The sequence below is a fragment of the Anomaloglossus baeobatrachus genome, chromosome 7 (assembly GCF_048569485.1).
Source record: "Anomaloglossus baeobatrachus isolate aAnoBae1 chromosome 7, aAnoBae1.hap1, whole genome shotgun sequence".
NCBI classification, from domain to species: Eukaryota; Metazoa; Chordata; class Amphibia; order Anura; family Aromobatidae; genus Anomaloglossus; species Anomaloglossus baeobatrachus.
In genome coordinates this window covers 49284519-49303498 of record NC_134359.1, presented here as the reverse complement: position 1 = coordinate 49303498, position 18980 = coordinate 49284519, and the positions used below count along the sequence as shown (strand labels likewise).

Sequence of the window (18980 nt, the reverse complement as noted above, 5' to 3'; positions counted from 1 at the left end):
CCACACAGGCTGACCCAGAGCAGGCCACTGATTGGTGGGGCCCACGGCAGTATGAGAGGCCGGTTGTAGCCGGCGCCGAGGGCACCCAGGTGGGCCTGGCTCCTGAGCGGGAGTTGCGGATGTGCATGCCCGCATTTATGTGAGAAAGAGTGGCAGCGGGATGCCGTTGCACCGTCCCCGTTGGGACCACCAGTGTGTGTGTTTTGAGTTTGAAAGTTGAAAATGAAAATGATAAGCAAAAATGGAACCGAAGCTTCATCTGATTAACCGTGATTGAGAAAATTGGCCGTTGCCGGCACCGTTGTCCCCGTGGGGACCGTTTAAAAAGTTTTGCATGGAGAACTTTCCATGGACAAGCCCGTGAACTTGCAGGGCAACCACAAAAATTAGTGGCTTGTAAATAAGTTGTTTTACCGTTACCGTTTCCGCAGTTGCCGCCTCCGGAGAGGCAGGTTGGAGGGAGGGCCCTCAGCAGAGCAGGCTGGGGCCCAGCCACCACAGGAACCGGTGGCTACCCTCTGGAGGGGAAGGACAGATCCAGCTCGGGTGACTTGGTGCAGGACTGGGGTCAAGGGGTGCTGCCTGGGCTTTAGGGGCAGCATCAGGGCCAGGTTGCTTGGGTGGGAGAGAGCGGAGACCGTAACCGTAAACCGTTTGCAACGTTTAAGTACCGAACCTCCCTATGTGGGATGATATAATTTGTATTATGTTTACCGTTTTACCTTTTATAATTCCAGAAAATAAAACCGGTGTTGGACGGGCAGCCCGCGGACGGTCTGCATTTTGCTAAGGGGGAATGTGACGCCCTGGGCAAGCCAGGGGTCACATGTCATAACATCACCACACCCTACACCCCAGTTAGGAACACCTAGGCTAACCAAAAATCCTTGTTGCCTTCCTCCAGGGGCTGGTGTCCACACCAGGGGGTGGGCCAGGCGGTTGGCTCCGCCCACCGAGGAGTTCACAGCCCTGGAGGCGGGAGGAACCAGGCAGTCAAGTGAGGGAAGTGAAAGAGAGAGGAAGCAAGATGAGTTAAGTGAGGGAAGTGGAAGGAAGTTAAGTGGTAGAGGAGCTGGAGAAGAGAGTAAAAGTGTCAGTAAGAAAGTCTGAAGCTGGTCCGGGTGTGTGCCCCGGACTGAGAGACAGCAAGGTCAGCAGACGGCGGTGATAGTCTGCAGGGGGACTGCTCGGAGGTTGCTGGAAGGACCGCGGACGGGTGGTGACCCGGCGGTCTGGAGCAGTATACGAAGAACAGTCAGCACCAGGGCAGGGGCCTTTCGGATCCCGGCAAGGCTAGGAGTCGCCATAATTTGCCAAATCCGTCAGTGAAGGGGACGTCTGTCTCCTAACAACCAAGTCCCGATTGAAGGCAACAGTCCGACCGTAACGGAGAGACACCGCCACCGCCAGGGCACCAGTTTCTCAGGGCCAGCGCCTGCGGGCAAAGTAGGGCTCCTCCGGCCCATATCCAAGCCGGGGAGCGGGTTACCGGTGGGAACCCATCGCAACCATCATCATCTTAGGTGCAGGAAAAAGGGACCGTCACCTACTGGGGAAAGCAAGTGCAGCCGTCCGTGGGATCCGTCTTTCCAGCCGTGTGTTTTACCGAGAACTGTGTCATCGTCTCAAGCTGAGTGAGTACCACAGTGCCGCAACGCACAGAGCTGCCCCCCGCGTCCCTGCACCCCACCGAGTCCTGCATCACCCACCTCATCACTGGGCCCCGGGACAACAACCCCCTACCCACGGAGGGGAGAACCAACAACTTTGCTGCTCCCTGTCATCAGTCCCCGGGATCCCCATACAGAGCAGCGGTGGTGGCAACAAATCACCACAACCGTGGGTGGCGTCACGGACAATAAACAATCCCCACACCCAAACCCCTTTCACTCACGGGCGAGGAGCGCCGCTTGAGTCCCCGGGATCCGGCTCATCGCTTGAGCCACCGAGTCACAAGTCCAGGGTGTCACATATGCTGGCTGGATTTTTCTTATAATGCCTGCTACAGCTTCTCTCTACTGGCATGGAGAGTTGGATTTATCCAGGTTTACTGGTGGTTGTGATATTGTTGTGCGGCTGTGGTGTTAACCATTGTTGTCCTTTTGCTGCTGCTTTACTTGTCTTGCTTTCCCATTTAGTTTCTTACTGTTCCTGAGATTGTGCAGTGTGACTGAGTTTCTGCTATCCCTGACTGTCTCATCTGTGCTTCTATTAGGCCTAGGACACACAGCGAGAAAAACGGTGCGAGTGGAATGCGATAAAAATATCGCATTCCACTCGGACCAGTATTACTCTATGGGGCAGTTCCCATGAATGATTATTTTCTCAGCCCTAATCGAACCGAGAAAACAGTTGCAGCATGCTGCGGGTGTAATGCGATCCTGTTCCACTTGCACCCATGCGAGTCTACAGGGCAAGAAAAACATCGCATTGCTCTCGTGTTACATCGATGTAACGGGAGAGCAGTGCGAGATTCGCAATAGCTGGCAATGGAGGCGAGAGGGAGATAAATCCCACTCTTTCCTCCGCAGCACGGCCCTCCCCTCCACAGTGCCAGCCCCCTCTCTGCAGCAGAGGTCTGATCGCATGATCGGACCACAGTCGCATGACCCTTGCATGACATTCGGCTCCTGCTGTTCTGCGAGCGTGAGCCGAGTGTCATGCGAGGACTTGCACGTAACCCCATGTGGCCTCAGCCTTACACTCCTGTGCCTTCCTTTGCTAGCGGGAAGGTGGAGCAGATCAGCTTTACCCAGGTATATAGTAAGGCACGGGACTCTGGCATCTCCACCATCAGGGGTAATCCAGAGGACAGGGATAGTCTAGGATCCCCTAGCATGAGGGGACGCATAGGAGCCCCTTGTCCCTCACTATCCCACAATCACATCGTGACAGTGACAGCTGCTAGCCATTAAGGGCAGTGATGAGAAGAACAGGCAGATAGTTAACAACTACTTGCACATAAGTTCTTAGACTCAAAGCCAAAAATAAAGTCGCAGGTATCCCCTTTGAAGTCATTATTTACTCACCGTGCTCAAGCAACATTTCACATCCACATGTTACCATTCGATCACAACATCATCGAACAATTAGTAAGTGAAAAGGGCATTTTACTACCTATCAGAAGCACATTACTGATGACACATATCAGACTTAACATAAGGTGGTATAGTGCATGGCACATCATGCAAAAGAAAAATAATGGTAATTACACAGTAATAATGTGACGCCCTTGGACTATTCAGGTCGTCACGGTACTGCACAAACTGCCCTTACTGTGCAGTATTCAACCCCCCATGGTTCTGGGTCTCTATTCTACAGTACTGCCTCCACCAGTGTGTCGCCCTGGAAAATCCTGGTAGCCACACAATAGGCCCCCGCATAACACCATCCCTCACCTAGTTTACACACAGCCGACCTGAAACCCTAGTCACCCCCCTCAGGGCAAGACAGGCACACCAGTGGGTGGGACCAGGCGGTTGCTGAACACCCACCTAGGGGTCTAGAAAGCCCAAGGCGGGAAAAACAGTAGTCTAAGTCTGAGTTCAAGTTGAGAGGAGTGTGGGCTGGATCTAGGTGTAGCTCCAGCAGAGGAGTTAGTTCAAGTTGAACGGTGCCAGAGTCAGAGCCCTGGTACCCTGGCTAGGTGGCAGACGGTGGTCTCCGTCTGCAGGAGACGGGAAGACGGCTTGGCAGAACCGAGGTGGACCGGGACAGGGTTGGAGCCCGCCGGTACCTACACCGGAGACCCAACCGGAAACCGTGCACAGAGGGGGTACTCGGACCCTGAAGCCAGGACCAGAACCAACGGCCTAGCTAATCAACCGATTGAAGGCAGGATTATAGGTCCTGTCCCAACCAAAGTCCCAAAAGCAGACAACCACTCACAGAGAGGGATAGGGCAACCGCCATGGCCCATATATCCCATGGGTCAGTGTCAGTGGGCACGGCTCCTCAGGAGCACACAAAAAGCCGGGAAGTCCATACCGGGAAGTCTAAACACAAACACAGTCAATGCAGAGGAGAAGACGGCGAGCATCAGCCCGGGTGGGGGACCAGAGTACAACCGGCCGCGGCGGCCGGCCACCAGCACCTTGGTTTACCAAAAAACTGGTGTGATTCATTTACTCGTGAGTAACCCAGCCTTCCCTGGTCCATCCGGGCGCGCAAGTCCCAGCCATCACCATACCCTGCACAGAGACACTGGGCCCCGGGGCAACCATCCCTACCCACGGAGGGGTTAACATCCGGCTGCCATTACATCTCCCCCGGGGTGTCCCCAACAGCAGCGGTGGTGTCCCACCTCACCACACACCGTGGGTGGCGTCACGGACAATCTCCCTTTTTAAACAACCCCCCTTTTCACTTGTGGGTGATAGACCGCTGCTCGGGCCCGGGTCCGGCTCCTGATCGAGCCACAGCCAAAAGCCCCGGATCCGAGCATCCCCGAGCAGCCCCCCTTAGCTGCGGTCTGGCCCCCACCCGCAACATCAGCATTCACAAATCCTACACCTTGCACCACACCTGTTAGACACCAAGTCAGTTCAGTGGTAGCCTGTGAGGAGCTCTGAGGAAGCTGGGAGTTAGAGCTCCCAGGGGAAAAGTATACTAGGTCGCAGACGGTGGTCTGGACTTAGAGGAGTCGGACCCCCAGTTGCAGGGGATTGAGGCTAGGTGCCTGGAACCTGTCAAGGAGGACGGTCAGCAGCCTGGTCCTATCACCGGTCTGGGACCGAAGGCACGTCGGGGTACACGGACCCTAGGTCGGGGAGAAGCTTCAGGCGACCCGACAATTAACCTGCAGAGGACAGGGCCTTTATGGACTGTTCCGACCAGCTCAGAGATCGGGGGCACTAGTGCAAAGAGAGGGGTAGGGCTTTCCTAGCAAGCAGCCCACTGAAATCCCAAGCGTGAGCTCCTGAGAGCAGGCTCCTTCACTTAGCCATAGTGGGGAGCAGGGACCAGACAGCTCCAAGCTACCGGGCCACAACGGACAATCTAAACCTTTGTGCCAGGAGGCAGGTTACGGACCACCGTCAGTACTGCAAGGGACGGGACCCGGACGAGCTCCCCTCAAGAGGCAACGGCAGTCAGAGACTTGGTTTACCCTGTTGTCAGTGTCTGCTTCATTGCTGAGTGAGTACCCGACTGACCCCTGCACTGCGCCCCCGCATCTCCATCCAGAGACCCGGGGCCTACCCCTACCCATGGAGGGCAACGTCATCTAGCTGCCCCACTCTATGACCCCGGGTACTCCCAACGGCAGCGGCGGTACTCTCAATTACCGTACACCACAGGTGGCGTCACGAACTATACCAAATCCCCTGTAAATACTCCCTTTTCCATTTGAGTGTGGCCCCTAAGCCCCCTGGTCTGGAGACCCTCGAGCCACGAGCAATCACCACCCCCGGATCCGAGTGGTTCGATCCGCTGCAGGGGCGGCACAATAATGTACAATAAATTAGGCATCCTGGTTGTATCTCCAACAGGCTCAGTGATAACCTGTAGCATCCAACAGTACATTTCTGGATAGTACAGAACATAAGAGCAGGATTCAGTTTTATATTTTTGTAACAGGGTGGTGGATTGGTTGTCAGTCCTCTTCCAAAATAAGTTGGCAAGTAAATCAGACCTGCCATCAGCTTCATCCAGTTTCTCAGAGAAGCAAGATGAGACATAATGGTGTGCACGACAACAGACAAATCCACTCATTTCATAATCTAGAAGAAAACCCTTTACAAAGAGCAGAATGTAACTGAATTATGATCTTTTCTGTGGTCATTTTGTTCATGCCTTACATCATCTGTCCATCAACATCCAAATGTTCCAGGAAATCTCTTCCCAGTGCTGGAAACTACGTGTCTGAGCATCCATCGCTCTTAAGGACCCGATCACCCAAGCTGACATGGCTGAGTGCTATCCAGTGTTTTATCGAATAGCAACATTATATTACGTGACAGTGCAGTTCTGCAATTATTTTCTGATGGAGGTTCATGATGAAAAAACAATCACAGCATGCCGCAATTGGCAGCATTTCTCGGACCATAGAAGTCTATGGGTGCTTGTGTAGCGTGGTTCTGGGTGATAATCATGGGCGAGGTGCTATTCTCTTGCACCCAAAAACGCTACATGAAAGATGAGGTCTTGCCTGGGTGGGTGCACTTGTGTCGTCAGGGCAGTTACACCCCTGTGGGCTGCATGGTGTCGATGGCTTTGGCTGGCCATGACCAGATGTCAACTCATTCAAGAAGAGAGACCACCAGTTCTTTACTTGACAGTCATTTGTTGACAACTATATATATGATATAGTGGTTGGGTACACAACTTCTCGTACAATTCAGTAGCACAGACCACCATTAGAAACAACATCTCCACTTTCATCTTGGTTCTTCCTGTTCTTACAGGCACAACCTAGCACCACAGTACAGTTCATGAAAGTCATTCTGTCTTCCTGCAGTTCTATGTTTAATTCTCCTCCTAGCGGAGTGGGTATGCCAGTATAACCGGACTCAACCTTAAAGCTTTATGACGCTTAGGGAACTCTATTCCAAGATGACCACTTCAGCTTCCATTCTATATCATTTTGGCCCGCTACCTTTAAGAAGCAGTAAGCTACTCAGGGCCTTGCTGTTAGGCGTACTCTCACCAGATCCTCCTTTCTGGGTCACTCCGTTTTCTGGTCAGTTGTTGAACCTGACACTGTCATTGACTATGTGTCGCAGTCCGTTCCTTAGGAGCACACTATGTCTGTCCTTTCTCTTGTTACAGGTCACCCACTGCATGTGGCCTTGAGGACCTTTCAAGCCATAGGTCTGTTTCTGTCACAAGCTGGGACCTAATTGACTTAACAGGAAACGATCTATTTCCCTGCATGCTAACCCCTCCCACTATGGACTAGCCTATCTCTTGCCCTACTGTCTGGCAATACACATACAACAAAGAGACACAATACATTGCAATTCACCTGGCACATTACTTCCACAATAACATAAGACATTATTCACAATACACCAACGCTATTGGTGTCTTCAAGGGGAAGAAAATATGACAACCAGTCACTTCCTTACACGTTTGACACATTGAACCGCACTTAGGTATACGATATACGCAGACAGGCAATGGAGAAGATAGAGAGAGAGCTTCGATTCTCGCGTGTGAGAGAATCGGATCATAGTATAATGACACTCAGCTCACGCTCGCAGAAGAGTTTGAGCCAAGTCTCGTTAGTATATCATATCCAATGCTCTCACTTCAGATGCTACAGTATATGCTAGTGTGATCCCGGCCTAATAGTAAGCATCTGTCAGATTGACACAGACCCAATGTAGCAGAGCTGACTTTGTCATTTGGTACGCCTCATTGAAATTGTAGTGTGTTATGTGTAATTTTCCATAGTTCTGCAAGTAATCTACAAAGCTTGTCTTAGGTTATAAGGCGTCTTTTTCAGCATGCCAGGGAAAACTCCAGACGTCTTGAAGCATAAAGGCCAAAACTGTGAATAATGAGGTGTCACAAAAATTTGATGTATTTGTCAATAAAAGTTTAAAAACCTATAAAATGTTGATAATTGCACTTCAGTAACCATAGAAAGATCAGATTTAAAAATCTAAAACCACAGAAACAGTAAATCTAAAAATGTTAACTTTGTGTCAATCTCAAAACTTTTAGTTACGATTGTAGTCAAAATGACTGTCCACTACTTTGACATTGATGGTCCAATGTTAGGATAGGTCATCGATGTCTGATCATAGACAATGGTCAATGGCACTTGCTTTTGGAGATTACTTTAAAGATTGGGGTGCACTTAGTAGGTTCCAAGGCCACAAGCTTCACGATAGAAACAAGGCACTCCCAGATTGACTGTGAAATGAAAGCGTATTATCAACCGCCGCATGGTGACCTCCATGCGGCGGTGGATACCGCGCTTTCATTTCACAGGCATCACCACCTCCTTAATGTGCAACTGAAGAAGGTCCAGTTGGACCAAAAACGATTTTTTAATGCACCTTGTTAGAGACCATTCAAATAAATACATGTTACAGTCAATCTGGGAGTGCCTTGATTCTATCTTGAATCAATGTCTGATCACCCATGGTCCGACACCCTGCAACACCCCCCGCCGCTTAGCTATCCTCAGCCCCGGCGGTGGCAGCAGGCAGGCAGAAATGCTCATTTCCGGCGCTCCTCCGTGTACTGATAGTGGCCGCTGCCGGGTACTGCACATCTGCCGCCTATTGATTAGAATGGGAGGCAGATGTGCAGTACCCAGCCACGGCCGCTATCAGAAGACAGAGCAACATCGGAACTGAGCATGTCTGGTGGCCTGTTGCCGCCGCTGGGTCCGAGAACAGCTAAGCGGCGGAGGTGCGGGGTGTTGGACAGGATAACTGCTCCGTCTTGAATTGAGGATGTATGTGATCATGGCCAACAATCTCCTCCCTTCAGTAAGAGCATTGAAGATGGGTTGTGAATGGGTCTTCCAGCATAACAATGACCCAAAAAACACAGCCATGGCAACTAAGAAGTGGCTCCGTACGAAGCATTTCAAGGTCCTAGAGTGGCCTAGCCATTCTCTAGACCTGAACCAACAGAAAATCTTTGGAGGGAGCTGAAACTTAATGCTGACCAGCAACAGCCCCAAAACCTGAAAAATCTGGAGAGGACCTATATGAAGGAGTCGCCAAAATCCCTGCTGCAGTGTATGAAAACTTGGTCAAGAACTACAGGAAACGTCTGACCTCTGTAAATGCAAACAAAGGTTTCTGTATGAAATATTAAATTCTGTTTTTCTATTGTATCAAATACTTATTTCACGCAATAAAATTCACATGAATTATTTACAAATCATACAATGTGATTTAATGGATTTTTTGGGCGGATTCTGTCACAGCTGAACTTACCTAAGCTAAAAATTACAGACCTCGCCATTCTTTGTAGGTGGGAAAACTTGGAAAATCAGCAGAGTATTAAATACTTATTTTCCTCACTGTAATAACTGCCACCACCCAAATATACAGTAGATGTAGCAGAGCTGAGTTTGCAATGAAATGAAAAATAATACCCTGTCTTTGAAATAATGAAACATCATCAAAAATCCCCAATGTATTGACATACTCCGCTTTGTTGTTCCTGTCCTGTTAATAGAACCTAAATGTTTGCAGGCAGCGGCAGGACATGTTTTATGACCCTAAGTAGCCACTAATGTCTTTAAGTTCCCATGACTGTTTTATTAAATTACGCGTTATCAATAATCTGAGCTCGGTAATATTTTCCTGCTGGATTGTGTGACGGTCAATCATTCTTCTTATTGGACATCATCCTTTTTAGTCATTGCCTTTAAGGCATAGTATATAGGACGGTTCAGTCCCCTGCCATCTCTCCTCTATGCTGAATCTCAAAATATGATCAACTCCAGTAAAATAGGACATGATGCTGAAAACAGAGAAGAATAGCGGAGAAACTGAAGTATCAAGAATGAAGAACAAGCCGATGACACCAAACAGCTGGCCGGAACAGGTATGGATGATGATGATGATGATGATGATGATGACGACTACTGTAGGGACGATGACCACTACAATGAAGTTAGTACTTATATTATTATACTTTTTCTATTATTTTCTGCCGTAGGTTGATGTAGACGATGGAAAGTTACTGATTGAGGAGGATCAGAAGGATAGAAAGTTTTCTAGTAATGTTTTTTGGGCAGGGTTCAACTTAATCAATGCCATCCTGGGTACCGGGATGATAGGTAAGCTCATCTATATATACTTATTATCATTTATTATTATAGCGCCATTAATTCCATGGTGCTTTACGTATGAAAAGGGGTATACCCAATAGAGACAAACTGCAATAATCATGAACAATACAAGGCACAGACAGGTACAGGAGGAGACAAGAAGCTGCCCGAAAGAGCTCAGCGTCTACAGGGGATGGATGCGGATACCGTAGCTGAGGGTGGAGATGGTCTTGCGGTGATGAAAAGGACTGAGGGTTACTTCTGGTTGTAGGCTTGTTGGAAGAGGTAGGTCTTTAAGTTCCTTTTGAAGCTTTCCAAGGTAGGTAAGAGTCTGATGTGTTGGGGCAGCAGGTTCCACAGTATGGGGGAGGCACGGGAGAAATCTTGTACGTGATTGTGGGAAGAGGAGAGGAGAGGGGAGTAGAGAAGGAGATCTTGTGAGGATCGAAGGTTGTGTGCAGGGATGTACCAGGAGACTAGGTCACAGATGTAGGAAGGAGACAGATTCTGGATGGCTTTGTATGTCATGGTTAGTGTTTTGAACTGGAGTTGGTGGGCAATGAGAAGCCAGTGAAGGGATTGGCAGAGAGGAGAGGTCAGGAATAGCGAGGGGAGAGGTGGATTAGTTGGGCAGCAAAGTTCACAATAGATTGTAGGGGTGAAAGAGTGTTCACAGGGAGGCTACAGAACAGTAGATGGCAGTATTCCAGGTGGGAGATACCCTGTTTCCCCGAAAATAAGACACTGTCTTATATTTTTTTTTGCCCTGAAAAAGCGCTAGGTCTTATATTCAGGGGGCGTCTTATTCTCGAGGAGACATGGTTGGGGGTAAGTTTACCCCCCACAAAAAGCAGACCCCCCCCCATCCCAGGATCGTCATACTTACCAGCCCAGGGCGACTGTACAGCTCCCAGATCCTCCTGTGATCTCCCATCAGGTACGCTGCATGCCTCCCCTGCGTCTGGTTGACATCAGATCACACACACACACACACACACACATATATATACACACACACACGGGTGGCATGGTGGCTCAGTGGTTAGCACTGCAGTCTTGCAGCGCTGGGGTCCTGGGTTCAATTCCCACCAAGGACACCATCTGCGAGGAGTTTGTATGTTCTCCCCGTGTTTGCGTGGGTTTCCTCCGGGTACTCCGGTTTCCTCCCACACTCCAAAGACATACAGATAGGGACTCTAGATTGTGAGCCCCAATAGGGACAGTGTTGCCAATGTATGTAAAGCGCTGTGGAATTAATAGCGCTATATAAATTAATAAATATTATTATTATTATATATATATATATATATATACATACATATATACATACACACACACACACCCTACTTCTCCCTGTGCGGTCCGGGCAGCTGTGCTGCACACCGTGCTCCTCTGCCTCCTGCCGACACTCACAGATCCGATCGCATAAATTCACACACAGTCACACATCTGACAGTATACACGCACACATCTGATCACATACACGCACACACACACACCTCACTTCTCCCTGTACCCTCCGCTGGGCACTCCCAGTAGCTGTGCTGCACGCCGTGCTCCTCTGCCTCCTGCCGATACTCACAGGTCCGATCGCATACATTCACACACACACACACACACACACACACACACACACAATATCGCACATACGCGTGCACACACTCACAACATCCGGACATACCACATGATTCCGGCCATGTGATCCTTGGCAGGTCCTGCATGCACAGTATCGCCGCCGAGAAGCAAGCGATATCGCCGGATGTTGTGAGTGTGTGGATGCGATCTGATGTGGTGTGTGTGTGTATGTGTGAGATCTAATGTGTGTGTGTGTGTGTGGATGCGATCTGATGTGTGTGTGTGTGTGTGTGTGTGTGTGTGTGTGTGTTCCACTGCAGGACCTTGATGCGCTCACCTGCTCCCGGTCGGCGTCTGGTGAGTATGATCGGGGGTCTTCTTTCTTCTGTCTTCTCTCTTCTGGGGATGTCCGCTGCCTATAATGAAGTGTACTGCAGTGTCTTTAACTCTTTCACCGCTGCATGACACTTCATTATTGACCACGGCTGGGTCTTATTTTCAGGGGATGTCTTATATTAAAGCTTCCCTGAAAACTCCCGGGAGGTCTTATTTTCGGGGGAGGTGTTATTTTCGGGGAAACACGGTAATGAGGGCATGCGCTAGTGTTTTTACTGCATCTTGGGGAAATATTGTTGAGTTGTAGTCAACAGGAGGCGAAGAGGGCTTGGATATATGGCTTGAAGGAGAGAGCAGAGTTGAGAATTACCCCCAGGCAATGAGCGTGCGGGACTAAGGAGAGTGAGCAGCCATCAACTTTGATGGATAGGTCTGTTGGGGGGGTTGAATGAGGAGGAGGAAAGACAATGAATTCTGTTTTGTCCACGTTAAGTTTTATAAATCGAGCAGAGAAAAAAAATGAAATAGCAGACAGACATTGTGGGATTCTGGTTATTAAGGAGGTGATGTCAGGTCCAGAGACGTAGATCTGCGTATCGTCAGCGTACAGGTGATACTGAAAGCCATGGGACTCTATGAGCTGTCCCAGGCCGAAGGTGTGGGACAGCTCATTGAAATATTATGTATGTATTACATTATGTAATAAATAATATGCCTAGAGATCCAGTAATTCTCATTCATTGGTTCAATATAAACCATTTTTTTAAATAAAAACCCTAATGTATAAAAGCTTAGTACCACAGAGGATGAATAAAGTCATTGTATCTGGAAAAACTCCTGAACTCCCATGCAAAATCAGTCCCAAGTCTTCCCAATACTATTTGTCATTTATCATTCTGAGACCGATCAGGTGATACCTTCACCAAGGTGCGGTGCCAGTTGAAAAATCCTGTTTTTTTGAGAAACCCTATACCTACACTCCTTATATAAGGTATACAGTGTACATTGGGTATATCCATTAACAAAGTCTTCTGCACATTATTTATTATAGATATAACTATATTTATTATAGATGCAAGTATAGATTTCCCCTTCCATTCGAGAAGGATAAAGGGGTCATTTATCATTGAGTTTTGCTACAAACGTTTTGCTCAAATTGCAGCATTTCACTGTCGTCAATGATTCCACCAAATGTATCATTTTTTATTGCATTTCTTGAACCATTCTTCAGCATCTACACCAAAACTAAAAAAAAAAAAGACAAGAAAAGGAGTGTGGTTAACCTTTTGGCACAATGTACAACATATTTCTGACTCAATTTGTCACAAAAGAAAAGTGTCCTATTGTAGAAAGGTTACAGAAGGTGTGGAATGCATACATTAATGAAAAAATGAGCATAAAAAGTCACAATTTGCGCAAAATTCTTCATGAAGATGCAATATTTGACACCTTACTCTCCTGCTCTTTTCTAAAGCCCGCTACACACGCTTCAATATATCTCACAATCCGTCGTTGGGGTCAAGTTGTAAGTGACGCACATCCGGCATCGTTTGTGAGGTATCTGCGTGTGACAGCTACGTGCGATCAGGATTGAACGCAAAACCGTTGATCGCAAACACATCGTATCATTCTCTAGAATTGAGCGTTTTGTTGCACGAACCTAGTCAATTGTAACGTGTGACATCCCTCATACGATTTTGTTGTCTGATGCTATGTGCGCAGGTGTGCGCTCTGCACCACAGCTTAAAAAAGGTCTGCTTCAGAGCGCAGCTAAAAAGCTGCGTTCTGAAGCGCCTCACAATGTCTGTCATGCACTAATCTCTGTCAGTCCGTCACTATCTCTGTCCCTCACTCTCAGTCCATGTCAGTCTATCCCCCTCTCTCATATACTCACCGATCCCCGATCCCTGGCGCTGCACGGCATTCACACTGCTCCGGCGGCTTTTACTGTTTTGAAAAAGCCGGCCGCCCATTAAACAATCTCGTATTCCCTGCTTTCCCCGCCCACCGGCGCCTATGATTGGTTACAGTGAGACACGCCCCCACTCTGAGTGACAGGTGTCACACTGCACCCAATCACAGCAGCCGGTGGGCGTGTCTATACTGTGTAGTGAAATAAATAATTAAATAATTAAAAAAAACGGCGTGCGGTTCCCCCCATTTTTAAAACCAGCCAGATAAAGCCATACGGCTGAAGGCTGGTATTCTCAGGATGGGGAGCTCCACGTTATGGGGAGCCCCCCACCCTAACAATATCAGCCAACAGCCGCCCAGAATTGCCGCATACATTAGATGCGACAGTTCTGGGACTGTACCCGGCTCTTCCCGATTTACCCTGGTGCGTTGGCAAATCGGGGTAATAAGGAGTTATTGGCAGCCCATAGCTGCCAATAAGTCCTAGATTAATCATGTCAGGCGTCTATGAGACACCCTCCATGATTAATCTGTAAGTTACAGTAAATAAACACACACCCGAAAAAATCCTTTATTAGAAATAAAAACACACACATATACCCTGGTTCACCACTTTAATCAGCCCCAAAAAGCCCTCCTTGTCCGGCGTAATCCAGGATGATCCAGCGTCGCATCCAGCGCAGCTGCATGGAGGTGACCGGAGCCGCAGCAGACACAGCCGCTCCGGTCACCTCCATGCAGCAAATGAAGACAGCCGTGCGATCAGCTGCTGTCACTGAGGTTACCCGCGGCCACCGGTGGATGCAGCGGTGGCCGCGGGTAACCTCAGTGACAGCAGCTGATCGCACGGCTGTGTTCATTTGCTGTGTGGAGGTGACCGGAGCGGCTGTGTCTGCTGCGGCTCCGGTCACCTCCATGCAGCTGCGCTGGATGCGACGCTGGATCATCCTGGATTACGCCGGACAAGGAGGGCTTTTTGGGGCTGATTAAAGTGGTGAACCAGGGTATATGTGTGTGTTTTTATTTCTAATAAAGGATTTTTTTCTGGTGTGTGTGTTTATTTACTGTAACTTACAGATTAATCATGGAGGGTGTCTCATAGACGCCTGACATGATTAATCTAGGATTTAGTGGCAGCTATGGGCTGCCAATAACTCCTTATTACCCCGATTTGCCAACGCACCAGGGTAAATCGGGAAGAGCCGGGTACAGTCCCAGAACTGTCGCATCTAATGTATGCGGCAATTCTGGGCGGCTGTTGGCTGATATTGTTAGGGTGGGGGGCTCCCCATAACGTGGAGCTCCCCATCCTTAGAATACCAGCCTTCAGCCGTATGGCTTTATCTGGCTGGTTTTAAAAATGGGGGGAACCGCACGCCGTTTTTTTTAATTATTTAATTATTTATTTCACTACACAGTATAGACACGCCCACCGGCTGCTGTGATTGGGTGCAGTGTGACACCTGTCACTCAGAGTGGGGGCGTGTCTCACTGTAACCAATCATAGGCGCTGGTGGGCGGGGAAAGCAGGGAATACGAAATTGTTTAATGGGCGGCCGGCTTTTTCAAAACAGTAAAAGCCGCCGGAGCAGTGTGAATGCCGTGCAACGCGGCGCCGGGGATCGGTGAGTATATGAGAGAGGGCTGCTAACTTCAGTTACTCAGGAGATTAGCGGTCACCGATGAGTCTTCACTGGTGACCGCTAATCAGGACGCGACACAGACAGAGCCGCAGCATCACAATGAAGTCGGGTGAAGTTCACCCGAGTTCATTCTGACAGTGCGGCTCTGTCTGTGTCTGCTGTCATCTGCCATTCAGCTCTGCTACATGGCTGTCTGTGTCTGCTGTTAGCGGCCATGTAGCAGAGCTGAATGGCAGATGACATAGTAAAAACGCATCCCACATTACACACGCTTGGCAAGTCAATAAATAAAAAAAAAAAAAGGTGCTCAATGCATACGTCACAGAACACATGATCTAAAGGATCGCACACAAAATTGACCAATTTAACATAGACTACTAACGCTCGTGTGACAGCAAATGAACGACCAACGTGAAATCTGATAGATCCCGTATGCAACCTGGGCGTGTCACATCGCAAATGCGATTGTACAACTAATTGCAACGTGTAAAGTGGGCTTAACATTACGGATTGTCCTAATTACAAGATATAAAAAGTTACAATTTTCGTAAAAACGTTTGAAAAGTTGCAATTAGCGCGAACTGTTATCATTCACGTGCTACATTTGATAATTTCATTGCCCACTCTTTTATTCTAAATTTGGGAGTGTAAAAATATGTTGCTTTGGTGTAATTTGTACCAAATTTATCATTAAAGGCCCTGTCACACACAGAGATAAATCTGTGGCAGATCTGTGGCAGATCTGTGGCAGATCTGCGGCAGATCTGTGGTTGCAGTGAAATTGTGGACAATCAGTGCCAGGTTTGTGGCTGTGTTCAAATGGAACAATATGTCCATGATTTCACTGCAACCACAGATCTGCCAAAGATGTATCTGTGTGTGTGACAGGGCCTTAAGGGGTACTTTGCCCGCTGCGACATCGCTAGCCACCCCCGTCGCACATGCGATATCTTGTGATAGCTGACATAGCGAACTTTATCGCTATGGCAGCTTCACACGCACTTACCTGCCCTGCGACGTCGCTCTGGCCGGCGACCCACCTCCTTCCTAAGGGGGCGGATCCTGCGGCGTCACAGTAACGTCACACGGCAGGCGGCCAATAGAAGTGGAGGGGCGGAGGGGTGGCTTCCTTCCGCATAGCCGGTGGAGACAGGTAAGGAGATGTTCCTCACTCCTGCGGCTTCATACACAGCGATGTGTGCTGCCGCAGGAACGAGGAACAACATCGTATCTCCTATTGGCGCGACATTATGAAAATGTCTGACGCTACACAGATCACCGATTTTGCGATCGTTTATCGGCGCATCTAGGCTTTACACGTTGCGACATCGTTACCGGCGCCGGATGTGCGTCACTTTCAATTTGACCCCAACAATATCGCAGTAGCGATGTCGCAACGTGCAAAGTACCCCTAAGACATGACCAAATTTGCCATTTTTTGTAAAAGTGGTACAAATGGGTCAATTTCTCCACAAAAAACTACAATATACAGTCATGCTTTGGATTTGAAATTTCAAGACTCATTCAGAAATCATCACGAGGACATTTTTCTCGGCATGTGATTTTGAAAATCGTATTAATATGTCTAATCTATTTTATGCATTCTATATTACTAGGTTTGCCTTATTCTATGAAACTGGCTGGATTGCCATTGGGAATTTTACTTTTGCTCGGAGTGGCCTATGTTACCGGTAGGTAAAAATGTCATTAGCTTCTTATCCAAAAGTTGTATAAGGGCTGGATTTTTAGTTTTTCAGTATTTCCTGACATGAGTGTTTTTGTAAATGTTGTATTTCTCAAATAAATAAGAACTTAGGACTATCTCTTATTGGGCTAGGTGAGGTGTGAGTGTATTTGGGATCACGTTCTGGAGGAGATGGTGAATACCTATGAGTTGAGATATCCATTGTTGCGGCTGCTGTTTCATATCTTTTCCACAGTCATAGCCAAAAGTTTTAAGACTGGCACAAATTTTGGTTGACGTCTTCATTGTTTTTAGATCTTTCCGTCAGTTGTTTCCAATGGTTATTAATGTAGAATTATAAACATTTCATAAGTTTTTAAACTTTTTTTTGACAAGTTTAGAAAAGACTCAATGTTGACAGTGTTGATCCTGATTTTTCTAGACTTCTGCCCTTCGTCCTGGCAGTTGGATATCAGCAGCCAGACCAAATCCTGACTGATGATGGCCCATTCAAATCTACCTAGTCAGTGCTTGGAGTTTATCACAATTTCTTTGTTTTTATTTGTCCATCCGCTTTTTAAAGGGGTGGTTCACTACTCAGCATTAGTGGCCACATCGATGTAAATTTCATAGGGAAGGCCTTCCTCAAATACCTTGTGTAGTAAATTCTGACTCTGACCAGTGCTATTGCGGTCCACACATTCCCATCAAGTAACCCCCAGGCTCCGTGACCTCTGAGATCCGGTGATGTCATGTCAACTTCCAGTTTAACCGACATCACCGAGATGGGCCCCAGTCTCCTTGAATGACTAGGTTGTGGGTGGAGTTTCACTAGTTGGTACAGCCCAGCATTGCTCCTGCTTGCGGCGCTCTGCAGTGAAGGAGAGAGCATGTGAGATTCTGGACTGTGATGAGCGGTGAAACTCCACCTACAGCCCAGTCACTCATGGAGACTGGTTCCCCACTAGGTGATGTGGGGTCAACTGGAAGTTGACTTGACATCACTGGATCTCAGAGGTCACGGAGCCCCCTGGTCACTTGATGGGGATGAGCAGACTGCAATAGAACCGCTTAGAGTCAGAATTTACTAGACAATGTATTTCAGAAAAGCCTTCCCTATGAGATTTACATTGATGTGGCCACTAATGCTGAGTAGTAAACCACGCCTTTAAGGAATGACCACAGGTTAAATATGGTATTGAGTTCAAGGGAGTTTCTTGGCTAAGGATCCAACATGTCAATGTGTTGTTCAACGAACCAGTTTACTTAGTTATCACTTTTGTCTTGTGACATGGTCTACATTATACTCAAGGAGGCTTCATCAGAGAAAATAACTTTACCTCACTCCTCTGTAGTCAAATCCTTGTTTTCCCTGCAAAGTTATTTTCTCTAATGAAGGTCACTCACAATTTTGCCAAAGAACATGGCCATAAATAAAGAATAGGATCTACACATCCTTCAGGAGTGATCTTCTCCCAACAATCCAGGAGCAATTTGGTGATGAACAATGCTTCTTCTAGCATGATGTAGACCATGTCACAAGGCAAAAGTGATAACTAAGTGACGGGTGAACAAAACATTGACATTTTGGGTCCATGGCCTGGAAACTCATCAGAGTTCAACCTCTCATCAATCCTCAGAAAGTGGGTGGAGAAACATTAACAGAATGAAGAATGGGATCTACACATCCTCCAAGGGCAACTTCTACCAACGATCCAGGAGCAATGTGGTGATAAACAATGCTTCTTCCAGGATGCTGGAGTCCATGTCACAAGGTAAAAGTGATAGCTAAGTGACTTGGTGAACAAAACATTGACATTTTGGGTCTAGGGCCAGGAAACTCTCCAGATCCCAACCAGTGGTCATTTGGTTGGTTGGTTGGTTGGTCACTTGGTTGGAGAAACATGAACATAGAAATAGTGATAAACTCAACCACTGACTATGAAAGAATGGCTCATCAGTCATGATTTGGCCCAGAAGCTGAAATCCAGCTGGGAGAAGAGCACAAGTCTTGAAAAATAAGGGTCAACACTGGAAATATTAAGTCTTTGCTTAAACTTGATGTACAGTATTTGCAAATAAACTC

General features: G+C 47.9%; 1 protein-coding gene across 1 annotated transcript in view; it reads left to right on the top strand.

Annotated features, from left to right (window-relative positions):
- The first annotated feature begins 9319 nt into the window (after nt 1-9319).
- The window catches only part of SLC38A11 (solute carrier family 38 member 11), a 64354-nt gene continuing 54693 nt past the window's right edge, over nt 9320-18980 (top strand). The window contains exons 1-3 of the mRNA XM_075318845.1: nt 9320-9516; nt 9631-9751; nt 16827-16901. Of these exons, the coding sequence (XP_075174960.1) occupies nt 9427-9516; nt 9631-9751; nt 16827-16901 (286 nt within the window). The 5' untranslated portion in view covers nt 9320-9426. The remainder of the gene's footprint in view (nt 9517-9630; nt 9752-16826; nt 16902-18980) is intronic.